The 13,277-nt window shown below is 40.6% G+C and overlaps 1 protein-coding gene across 1 annotated transcript in view; it reads right to left on the bottom strand.

The window, feature by feature from the left end:
* Positions 1-1,592: 1,592 nt before the first annotated feature.
* The window catches only part of ibtk (inhibitor of Bruton agammaglobulinemia tyrosine kinase), a 121,754-nt gene continuing 110,069 nt past the window's right edge, over positions 1,593-13,277 (bottom strand). Inside the window, exons 28-29 of the mRNA XM_055636068.1 lie at positions 6,035-6,167; positions 1,593-4,146 (exon numbers count right to left, since the gene is read on the bottom strand). Coding sequence (XP_055492043.1) covers positions 4,021-4,146; positions 6,035-6,167 — 259 coding nt within the window. The 3' untranslated portion in view covers positions 1,593-4,020. The remainder of the gene's footprint in view (positions 4,147-6,034; positions 6,168-13,277) is intronic.

Here is a 13,277-nt window from a genome sequence, read left to right as displayed (position 1 = left end):
CTGGCCTCCACGCAACAAAAAAGCTTTTTCACTGTACCTCAGTATAAACTAAACTAAAATTATTGATTCCCTAGCCTAGATGGATGATAGGTTGAAGCAGACAAGAGGGGGAAAAATGCCACGGTACTTCTTCAACTCATCTTCTGACAGATAATTGTTGTCTCCAGTCCTAGTATTTCCAAATAGCTTGGTGTCATACTTGGCCTGATAACACTTCATTGAATAACTTCTAAATGTTTCACTAGATTAAAATGTGCCAATGATATGCACAAGTCAGTTCCAGCATGCTACACAATTGTCATAGCATCCAGTATATATATATATATATGCTTAGCAACAATAGCCAAATGAGGCAATATCTTTCACATCCAATGGACAAAGGAAAATTTGAATATTTTCTTCTCTTTTAACACTATTTTGAAAATATGCCTTTTCATTAAACCTCTGTAAGGAATAGGAGTATGAATATGACCATATGGAACAGGAGTAGAATTAGGTCATCGGCCATCAAGTCTACTCCGTCATTCAATCATAGCTGATCTATCTCTCCCTCCTAACCCCATTCTCCTGCCTTTTCCCCGTAACCTCTGACACCCATACTAATCAATAATCTATCTCTGCCTTAAATATATCCACTGACTTGGCCTCCACAGCCTTCTGTGGCAAATAATTCCACAGGTTCACCACCCTCGGACTAAATAAATGTCTCCACATCTGCTTCCTAAAAGAACGGCCTTTAATTCCGAGGCTATGACCTCTAGTCGTAAACTCTCCCATTAGTGGAAATATCCTCTCCACATCCACTCTATCCAAGCCTATTCTCTATGTTTCATTGAGGTCCCCACTCATTCTTCTAAACTCTGTAACATCAATACTGTTGCATATGTGATTTCCCCCACATATCCAAATGTCCAGTATGAAGTTCAGGCCATTTTGATCCCAGTGCAAATCAAACCACCCGTAAAATATTCGGCACAACTGAAAATTATCTTACACTTAAAACACTGGAACCTGGTGTGCTGCTGCTGCAGCAAACAAACATTTAATTATTCCGTTTTGGTGCATATGACAATTAAATTATTTTAACTCTTGAGAGGGTGCAAATAATAATTTTGTAATCGAGACTTAAATAAATTATGAATCTGCTACAGAATCAAAAAGATCAATACATATTGATTTCTGCTAGAAATGCAGAATGTCTATAAATTGAAATTTCAAATCAAATGTTATTAAAACCTTTATTTGAAAATGGATATTACCTGTACAGCAAGTGATAGAAAAACAAGATGTTCATATGGTTCAAATCATTAAATGTGTTGCATTCACTTTTTCATTTCCTCATGGAAGTTGGAATATTTATTGATGCAACTGAATGAGCAGGAAAAAATAAATACAAAATCTATTAAGTACATTCCAAAGACGTACTGGTTTGTAGGATAATTGGCTTGATATGATTGTAAATTGTCCCTAGTGTGTGTAGGGTAGTGTTAGTGTGCGGGGATCGCAGGTCGAAGGGCACGTTTCCACGCTGTATCTCTAAACTGAACTATTTAGATGGACTGCATATATAGTGTTATAAAAAAAACAAATAATTATTTGTTCAAGTGCATATTTATTACTTTTATCACTTCCAGCTTGCCACCCATCGTGGCCAAACATTTACATGATTTTTGAAATATATTGAAAAATTGTGAACACTGCATCTTAATTATTTTTTTTGAATTATATCTCTTTATTTCAGAGTTTGAAGACAGGTTTCGACCCAAATTAACATTTGTCAATTTCCCCAAACCCGCTGCATTCCTCCAGCACTTTACACTTTTGCTCACACACATACACACACACACACACACACAACCAACCCATCTCAAAGTGCCATTAAGGCATCTTTTGTGCAGTGACTCTCCTTAAAAAGTGGTCATGTTTAAATTGCAAATGAACAATTAGAAGAAGCAAACATTTCACTCGCTGGAGCCCAAAATCACATCGTTTTTGTCAATGGTACAGAAAAGTCAACAGGTGCAACCTCAGTTGCACAAACACAAACATGTCCACAAATAAATCATGCATGACTAGCTAGACCCATTACACAGTTAGGGTAATGTCTCTCGAACACAAAAGCACAAATACCTGCATTGTCTCAAATGACGTACATACAGTAATGGGGAAAGCTAGATAGCATACCAATTTAATTTTTGTTTTGATCTTGCCATTTATAACTTTTCAAACCTACTAGATGGTTTATAATGTATTCTCATTCTGAACAGAATGTAAAAAGTAAGGATAAAGTTATGACTTTCAAAATAGTGCAAGCTTAAATGTTCAACTTTGCAACAGCAAAAAAGCTTATTATCACTCTTATGCACATCATGTTTACATTAATGTTTTTCTCATTAGAATTTCTCATTTCACCAATTCTTAAAACCAACAAGCGTTTGAACTGCACTGGAACAGCAACATATTAACATATGACACTTAATAGCAATGTTTCCAACTACACAATTGCAGTCAAATCCTGCCAAGTTTAATTAAAAGCCAATATGCAGCATGGGTGTTCTTTAAGTGGGAGTTTCTTAAGCGCCTTGCCTGCAAACAGTGTTAAATATAAGTAGCATCCATTACTGTCATAAAGGCTGCCATTTTAAGTCTGTACACAGGCAAGCTAAGCTGCCAGCATGTCTGCACCCAGAACTAAAATGGTAAAGTCAACCTTGGTGTCAGCAATAGGAATCTGGAGTTTACTTAATTTAGATTTAAACCAACCATGAAAAGAAGAAGAATGCAATGCTCAATTTGATTTTTGCTTGGCTTTGTTGCTCTATAAAAAATTGTATTATTAGATGTTTTTTGTGCTTTTGTACGATAAACGGCACCATTATTTTTGCAAATATGCACTTGAAAATGTTAAAAAAAAAAGAATGCAATTCATTAAGCAGGTATGGACGAGTTGTAAAGTAATATCATCTATCGGCATTTAGAGTGCGGTTGACTTCTGAGGCTTCACCAATATTGTTTTCAGTTAATTATCAAGAAATGTAACAGCATTTTTCTCCCCCACAAATGTTCTTGTCCCTGTGATCAGGCATAAAATACCATTAACACTATGGGTGAAATTAGGAGTTATGAACAATGAACCTTTGCTGGTGCTTTACCACTGAATCAATTTTGAGGTTGGCTCGTTCCAGCTCGAGATCTTATGGAGGTGTACAAAATCATGAGAGGAATAGATCGGGTAGTCTCTTGCCCAGAGTAGGGGAATCAATATCCAGAGGACATTGGTTTTAGGTGAGGGGGGAAAATTTAATAGGAACCTGAGGGGTAACTTTTTCACGCAAAGGGTGGTGGGTGTATGAAACCAGCTGTTGGAGGAGGTAGTTGAGGCAAGTACTATTGCAATGTTTAAGAAACATTTAGACAGGCACATGGATAGGGCAAGTTTAGAGGGATATGGGCCAGGCAGGTGGGACTAGTGTAGAAGGGGCATTGGCCAGTGTCGGCAAGTTGGGCCAAAGGGCTTGTTTCCACGCTACAAGATTATGACTCTAAATGATCACCACTACCATTTAGTGCAGGAGCTGGAGCTAGCCAAGATCAGAAAAAATAGGCCGAGTGCTCCTCTTATGCTACTTCCAGAGCTCCTGTGTTTTCTTACTGACCCCATGTTCTGTACCCTGTAACCCATTATTTATCCACCATTCCAATTCAGAATTTTCAGCCACCAATTTAGCACCATGACAACTAAATGCATGCTTTAAAGTCTGTGTGAAATGTTTGTGAAGTTGAAAGATGATCAATATCTGATCAGCACTAATGAAGACGATCTATAAAGGAATATAATCCAGATGAAAGCATTTTCTTGACAGCAATTGAGAACAAACACACCAAATGATCTCCGACAACATGCAACACAGAGGGGCACCTTTGCTCCTTTATAAATGTAACTTTTTCACAGAGTAAGCATTGACCAATTTAACTTCATGACCATATAATATTGTAAATTCAAAACAGATGTTGCAAAAATCAGTGTTTACTCCATACTGGTGTTGCCATGGGCCTTTGTGGTGATCTATCTATTACAATGAATTCCTCCGGGTTGGCACAGGCATGATAGTGAAATAGTAATTCCTGGATAGCACATTCCTCGATCTGAAAGTAGGAAAAAAAAACAATCACATAAAATTTGTAGATATCACTTTATGATAATTTTTAAATGACTTCCTCACCATTTGAAAATCCTCTGGTGACAATTAAGATGACCCTCTCCCCTCTCTCCCCCCCCCCCCCCCCCCCCCCCCCACCCAAACACACGCACCAGAATCATGGAGTTAGATGGCACAGAAATAAGCCCATCCGTCCAACTCATCCATGCAGACCAAGGTGTCTTGCTGAGCAAGTCTCATCTGCCTGTGTTTGGTCCATATCCCTCTAAACCTTTCCTGTCCATGGTCCTGTCCAAATGACTTTTAAATAATTTGACTGTACCTGCTTCTACATCTTGCTCTGGTTGTATGGTGCTTTCTGTGTGAAAAAAGTTAACATAGTTCCCATTGAATCTTTCTCATCTCACCTTAAACTCAATCCCTCTAGATTTAGGCTTCTCTACCCTGGGAAATATATTGTGAATAACCACCCTACCTATCCCCCTAATGATGCTACAAACCTCTGTGAGGTAACCTCACAGTCTCTTTTGCTTAAGGCAAAAAGGTTTTTGCCTATTCAATCTCTCCTTCTATATCAAGGCCTCCAGTCCCTACAACATCCTTGTGAATCTTTACTGCACTCTCTTACATCCTTCTCACTATTGCGAGACAGTCAGAACTGCACACAATACTCTAACCTACTGTAACGTGACATCACAACTTTTGTACTCAATATTGTGAAGGGAAACATGCCATACATCTTCTTTATCACTTTGTCTATTCAGATCATTAAAAGTACAGCTTGATCGCAATATCGCAGCAACTGTGTTCCTTTGAGATCTCTATAATATCCTCAACTTGAAGTAACCCTTCCAAAACTATCATACTTGGCAGGAAACATTGCATTCTCTGTTGACATCCTGCTACAACTGGCAAAAAAAGTCTAATGCTTTTTAAAAAAATGCTTAGATCTATGGCACTATTAAGGAGGTTTATCTTTCTACAGAGAATATAAAAGAACATGACGAATGAATCAGGATAGACCAGGTGAATACAATTTTTTTCCTTCTCTATAGAAAGCATCTACGAAGCAAAGGATATGAGCTATACGGATGACATTTATATACAAACACCACTTGGGAGTACCTGGATTGATTAACACATTTCTATTACAGAATCTTCATTGAGTGCTTTACATATAAAAAAATATATTATCCACTGGAATGAGGAGTGCTGTTGATAAGCTGGTTTGGCATAATCTAATCAAGAGTAACACCACATAATGTGCCTCAGATAATTCCCCATGAGTAAATAATGTTAGTTATCAGGAGTGTTTGCATGTGCTGGAATTGCCTTCTTTGGTGCGTTTAGGGCTGAGCGTAGTTGTAAAATGATGCAACGTCTAGATAGGGTGCACTGGGAGGGCACAGATTTATGGTAATTTCTGGCAGAAACAAGAACTACGGAAAAATTCAAACCCAGAGGATAGTGATGTCTGAAAATTGCTGCCCGACAAGGAAGTGGAGGCAGAACCATTCATTGTATTTAATGAAGCCCCCTCCCCCCCAGAGCCCTGGTGCGCTTCAGGGAACCATCACTTTGATGGTTCAATTGGCCTACTTCTGCTCCTATGACTTATGAGAGCCAGATGCCAAACAAACACGATTTCCAAGTAGTCGTTCCATATTTTTTGAATATTACTGCACCAGGCTACCTTTGATTCTAAATATACACCCTGTCTATTTTGGATTTGTTCATGAGTGCTGCTGAGAACTTGCATATCTAGTGCTACCTTTTCTTTCATCTGAATTTCAAACGTTTTTTTGAAATTGTTAGCACTCTAAACAGTTTCCACAATTCAAATGCTATATGGTTATATGGTTAAATGACGTTACCTGAATCAATGCCAGTGGCTTCTCCCTGCTCCTCACAAGTGCAGCCTCTTGCCGACGTTCCTCTTCCACAATAGCCGCAAAAGTAATCGGAGTCATCGTTGGTTGACTTTTAGCAACTGTCATTGACCATGGACTGTTACGAGATGAAGCAATTTCAAGTTAACAGACTTCCTGATTCAGAGACCATTAGTCCCAGTTGCTCTTGTAGTTATTTAGAATTGGTGAAAATAAATTGGGGGCAGTTAGGAAAAATAAAGTTTACTCATAATGTTCTAAATCGCACGTTTCAACTATTACCAAGTGATATTTAGCTGAATTCATACTCATATTCAAAAGCAAATACAATTAATTTCTGTGTTGATTTCAATATTAGCTTTAAATTTCTCAGAGGCATAAAAGGTCCAATTTTCAATCTGCTGAACATAACAGCAGTTAATGCTGCTGGATAAATATTACATCAAAGAACAATTCACAAATGCATGGTTAAGATTTTAATTTAATAAAGTTGTCTATAATAAAACCCTTATAACACAGTTGTGTAAAATAGTAATTGCTACGTATAAACTAAAAACTATATTTACAATATACTATATGGTAGCATGGTGGCGTAGTGGTAGAGCTACTGCCTTACAGTGCCGGAGACCCAGGTACAATCTGACTAAGTGTGCTTGTCTGTACATTCTCCCCTTGACCTGTATGGGTTTTCTCCAAAATCTTTGCTTTCCTCCCACACACCAAAGACGTACAGGTTTGTAGGTTAATTGGCTTGGTATAAATATACAAAATTGGCCCTAGTGTGTGTGTAGGGTTGTGTTAATGTGCGGGCATCGCTGGTTGGTGCGGACTCGGTGGGCCAAAGGGCCTGTTTCCGTACTGCATCTCTAAACTAGACCAAACTATAGATATGGGCAGAGAAATGACTTCTGGCTGAAGCGACTGTATTCACATTACTAGATGCCAAGAGTTAATTCTGGCAGATTCCGCTGGAACGCAAACCCTCTAAGTTAACTACCTTCAGCGCACCATTTGGGCGATACAGATTTCTTGGCATGCCTTTTGGCATAAGCTTTGCTAGTGAAGTATTTCAACAAGCTATGGAGCAGTTGTTTGCGGGTTACCCATGCTCCATTGTAGTGGATGATACCCACGTTGCTGGACGAACTATCGAAGAACACAATGTTAATCTGACAAAGTTCCTGGACTGCGTCAATGCCATCAACCTCAAGTTAAACCCTCAAAAATTCAAATTCAGGGTAAGTGAGGTGAAATACGTGGGCCATGTGTTCACTAAGGACGGCCTGAAAACTGATCCAGCAAAAAACAGTGCCATCAACGAGCACCCAGCGCCCACAGACGTGTTCGGTCTGAGTAAATTTATTCCGAACTTCAGTGAACTTCAGTGAAATATCAGCCCCGCTGTGCCAGTTTACCCACAAATACACTGTTTGGGCCTGGCACGAACATCAGCAGAGGGCGTTCGACACTCTTAAGCGGCAGATGTCTTGTGCTCCAATTCTCACTTATTTTGATCCTAAACGACCGGTCACACTGACTTGTGACGCTTCACAACACGGACTAGGCGCAGCATGTCTTCAAAATGACGGTAGCGGCAACAAGCCTGTCGCCTATGACTCGCGCACCATGACTGACACAGAACAACGCTACGCCCAAATTGAAAAGGAGCTGCTAGCAGTCGTTTTCACCTGCAAGAAATTTAACGACTTTATCTTCGGACATACAATCACGATTGAAACTGACCACCAACCTCTGGTCAGCATCTTTAACAAACCGATTCATGCCTCTCCAGGATGCTTGCAGCGGATGCTGCTACAACTTCAAAAATATGACATTGTTCTGCCCTACAAATGTGGTAAGGATATGCACCTGGCTGATACTCCCTCGTGTGCACCCCGAAAAACCTGCGAGGGTCCTCCCTGACCGGATGACGACTTTATCATAATGACTGTGTCTTTTATTCCCTCGTCTTGTGTGGAGGACCTGGTTACCCACACTGCTGACAGTACCTTACAGTCACTCGCCTCCTCCATTAAGCGCGGCTGGCCAGACAAGCACTAAAATGTACCGCTGCCAGTTCGGCCCTTCTTTGCCGTCCATGACGAGCTAGTACTGCAGGATTGTATTATCGTAAAAGGCCACAAGGTTGTAGTCCTTGCTTCGCTGCACAGCAAGTATTTTAATGCTATCCGTGGTCTACAGTGGCAACTGACATATTTGAGTGCCATGGCAAGCAGTACCTGGTACTTGCGACTCGTATTTTGGCTGGTTTGACATCGATTTTCTTAGCAGCCCCATTTCTGACACCAAAATGCATTCAGTCTCATGGATTAAAGACTAAGAATCCCCTTCCCAAAAAAATTCACACCTTGAAAAGGTCATCCAACTAATGGCACCATAACACAAAACTAAGAGGTTAGCTTCAGGAGACATTCCTACAATGCTAACTCCAGTAACATTGCCTGTAATGGTCTACCAGAGATAGGCACAATGTGCCGGAGTAACACAGCAGGTCAAGCAGCATCTTTGGCGAAAAAGGATGGGTGACGTATTGGGTTGGAACCCTTCTTCAGACCCCACTCTTCTACGATTTTCTGTGTTTATCATTTTTTGCCCAAACTTTCCAAATGCAATTTTTTTCGTAATGGTCTATCATCAGTTTAGAATATAGCCAAAATATTTATACCATCAGAGGACACATAACTCATCATGTCTCCATTAGGTATTCACTAGAAAAATCTCTAACAATCTTGTTGCCAAATCTCCTCACAAATGCAAAGGAAAAGTTACAAATATTTTTAAAATTCCCGTCCCAACATTTCAAGAACTCCACTCTTCTACGATTTTCTGTGTTTATTTTCTTTTGCCTGAAATATCCAAATGCATGTTTTTGTTTGCATAAACACAGGGATGTGTGGTTAATAAAAAAAGTGGTGTTGAAAATTATTTTTTTTAAATCATCCTCACTCCATTTGAATAACAAATCATCCTTTGCTTTGGTTGGAGATACAGCATGACATCAGACTCTGCGGCACACTGAGTCTCTCGATCACCAGTTCACACCAGTTCTATGAAATCCCACTTTCTTATCCACATTAGGGGCAATTTTATTTTACAGATGGATATGACTTTGGGGTGCACCTGGAGAGAACCCATGCCGTCATAATGAGAACATGCAAACTCCACAATCAGACAGCACCCGAGGTCTGGATAGAACCTGGGGCTCTGGCCCAGTGAAGTATCAGCTCTACCAGCTGTGCCGCTGTGCCACTGTGCCGCCCTACCTGACACGTCAAATGGAAAAGGACAATTATACTATGCAAATGATCCTATAAAAGGGAAAGTGGGAAGTCTTAATAGATTATATCAAATACAGAAATCACATTGAAACTTGCATATTTTTTTAGAGCTTAACATGCTCAGAATAAAGGATAGGCTGTTTAGGATAAAGGTGGACAAATTTCTTTATGCAGATAATGGTGAATCTTTGGAATTCTCTACCCTGGAAGCTCAGTCATCAAGTTTGTTCACATCAGAGATCATGATGATAGAGCAGCACGGTGAAAGGCGGCACGGTGGCGTTGCTGCCTTACCGCGCCAGAGACCTGGGTTCGATCCTGACTACGGGTGCCATCTGTACGGAGTTTGTACGTTCTCCCTGTGACCGCGTGGGTTGCTCAGGGAGCTCCGGTTTCCTCCCACATTGCAAAGATGTATAGGTTTGTAGGTTAACTGGCTGCAGTAAAAATTGCAAAGTTGTTCCTGGTGTGTAGGATGGTGCTAGTGTATGGGGATCGCTGGTCGGCGTGGACGCAAGGGCCGTTTCCGCGATGTATCTCTAAAACAAAAAAAACTAAAACTAAAGAAATTTCAGAAACAGTAAGTGATGGCTATGGGAATAGGGCAAGAAATTGGCGTTGCAGTAAAAGATCAGTCACAATCTTGATGGATGACAGAGCAGGCTCAAAAGGCCGTCTCCCATTTCTTTTGAAGGAAAAGATACATGATCATTACTGATAATCAAGAACAAAACAAAGAATTTGCACAAGATCTCCTTATCTCATAGCTGACCTCGGCACTTAAAAAAAGACAAAACCTATTGAAAAATAAAGAATGAGTTGACTGTTAACACATGAACTTGAATGTTTAACCTAAATATGATTTTAATTAGTTCTCTCTTGAAAGTCTCATATGCATTTTCCTCTACATCTACTTGAAGATGCCGTCATTGGAAGTGAATGATGACAAGGACAGACAGAGGCATACATGACTCACAATAAAAAAAAGGCGAAATTGTTAGCTAGAAGAATAGGAAAAAACAAGTGATTGAACATCTAAAAAAATCATGCAGTATTTTATAGCATGCACAAAATACCCAGCCCAATAGAGAATAATGGTATAAAGCTTGAAACATTAAAAATGGCATTTAAGAGCATCAATAAGAGTCTTTAGAATTTAGAGATTCAGCATGGAAACAGGCCCTTCGGCCCACTGAGTCTGCACCGACCAACAATCACCCTGCATCTTTATCCTGCACACTAGGGATAATTTACAATTTACAGACGCCAATTAACCCTCAAATATGTTGGCCTTTGGAGTGTGGGAGAAAAAAGAGCACCCGGAGAAAACCCACGTGGTTACAGGGAGAACGTACAAACTCTGTACAGTCAGGATTGTACCTGGGTCTCTGGCGCTGTAAGGCAGCAACTCCACCACTGCGCCACCACAACAGGCCTTTTAGCCCAACTTGCCTATGCTGACCAAGCTGCCCCATCTACACAGGTACCACCTGCCCCCATTTGGCTCACATCCCTCTAAACCTGTCCATTTACTTGTCCAAATTCTTTAAAATGTTGTTAACAGGTCAAGTGTTTATGGATGATGCAGTCTATAGTAGCAGCATGCCGAAAAGAACATGGATACAGTCATATCTAAACCTTTTTCTTGTTGGAGATAAATTTGGATTAGAAAATTGAATATATCAACTGGATACTGTTAGTTTGTTATGCTGATTTAAATAGAAGCACAAAATAGTAAGATTAAACGAGAACTTACCAGTTTGAAGTTTGATCTGTATTTTATGAGGAGTTACGATGAGGGATTACGTGAAGAAGCCCGCTCAGGGCGCAGGTGCGGCATGCTTCCAAGCAGCGGTGTGGAATCACAGACAGACACATATTTGAAGTAACATAGTAAAGAACAAAGAGACATCAATTTATCGGTTTGATCCATGTAATGAGGGTGGGAGCGGAGGGCACGTAATCCCTCATCGTAACTCCTCATAAAATACAGATCAAACTTCAAACTGGTAAGTTCTCGTTTAATCTTACTATTTTACTTCGGAGTCACGTGAGTGACTTCATGAAGATTTCAAAGCTCTGTGATTTCAAACCGTGTAACAGTTTATACACTCACTACCGAAAGCTCTTGAGGAAGGAAGTGTTATTGTAATCAACCAATGAATCTGTTTTGAAAACAAAACGGTATTTATTAACAATAACAAAAGAAAAAATAGCTCCCCCGGGCTTTAAATTAAACATTTGCAGTTTCTAAAATGCTGACTGCAAATATATCAGGTTCCACCAACGGTTTATTATAAAATGTTCGGAATGTGGCTTCCCGTGACCATCCTGCTTTCTTGAGGATTAAGTCCACAGGCACATCCATTCTGGCCGCCGATGATGTGGATGCTGCCCTGGTGGAATGAGATTTAAACAGATTAATGTTAATTCCAGCAGCTTCCAAAACCTGTTTCAACCACCTTGAAATGGTTTGACTTGTTACCCTGCCATGTGGTTTCCTGTGGCTGACCCATAAGGCTCTCTCACTTCCTCTGATGTTATGGGTAGTGTCTATGTAAATATTTATGTGGGTCACCACACACAATCGTGGCTCTAGTGGGTATGCCCGGAATGCCACTAGCGTGTTTGATGTTCCTGGCCTGGACTGTTTTATCAGACCTTGAATAGTGAATGTGATCTGATCCGATGTAGTGTCCATGTTGTCCAGTCGAAGTTTATGTAAGGACTGGACCCTCTGTGCAGATACTAGCGCCATGAGCATGAGTGTTTTTAAAGTCAACTGCTCTAAGCTGAGAGATCTGGCTGGTGGTCTGTCCCGAAGGTATGTTAGTACAACACTGACATCCCAGATTTTTGTATATCTCGGGGTGGGGGGCTTGCTGTTAAATATGCCCCTCATCAGTTTTACCACCAGCGGATGGGCTCCCATGGCCTGATGTCCCGCAGGTTTGAGGTAATTTGAAAGAGCACTACGTGCCGTGTTGATGGCACTGTAGCTCAAATCTTCACGATGATGTAAGTCTGCCAGGAATTCCAGAACATCCGCTACTGTGGCCGTTTTATAAGCAATCCCGGTTTTCTGGCAGTACGTTTCCCATTTTTTGATGCAGGTTAGGTACTGCCTCTTCGTGGATATCCGTAGGGATGCTGACATGGTGGCGATGGTTTGTTCCGATAGCCCAAGATCCAGGTAAGGTCGGTTTAAAATCTGCAACCCAGGAGATTCATATCTTTGTGGCATGGGTGGCTGATGCCTGATACTGGGTGAGTCAGTAACCCTGGATGACTGGGGAATACCATAGGTGTTTCCACCACCATGTCCTGGAGAATTGGGAACCATGGCTGTGTAGGCCAGTCGGGCACCACCAAAACTCCAGACGCTGAATCCGTCTGGATTTTTCGAAGCACCCGACTAATGAGGCAGAAGGGGGGAAAAGCATAAAACACAAACTTTCCCCAATCTAACGTAAAAGCGTCTACCGCTGCTGCCTCCGGATCTGGTTCCCACGCGACATAGACTGGTAGTTGGTGATTCAGTCTTGATGCAAATAAATCTATATCTGGCTTCCCATATTGCTTTACAATTTTAGCAAATGTTTTAGGATTTAACATCCATTCGATGTTATCATTGAATTTCCGTGACCTGGTGTCCGCCACTATGTTTAGCTTACCTGGTAGATAGGTAGCTGAAAGCCAAATATGTCTTTCGACACACCATTGCCAAATCATATTAACCAATTTGTCGCATGATAAAGATTTGATGCCGCCCATATGGTTAATATAAGCCACCACCGTTGTATTATCTATTTCTAATCTAACATGCAAGTGACGCATATCAGACGCATATGCTTTCAAAACCATAAAAGGCGCCCAACATTTCCAAAGTGTTAATGCCCAGTGTAGATAGTAATGAGGATTCTGAGTTA

Source organism: Leucoraja erinacea, chromosome 5 (genome assembly GCF_028641065.1).
Source record: "Leucoraja erinacea ecotype New England chromosome 5, Leri_hhj_1, whole genome shotgun sequence".
Classification (NCBI taxonomy): Eukaryota; Metazoa; Chordata; class Chondrichthyes; order Rajiformes; family Rajidae; genus Leucoraja; species Leucoraja erinaceus.
This window is presented reverse-complemented; position numbering and strand designations above follow the sequence as displayed.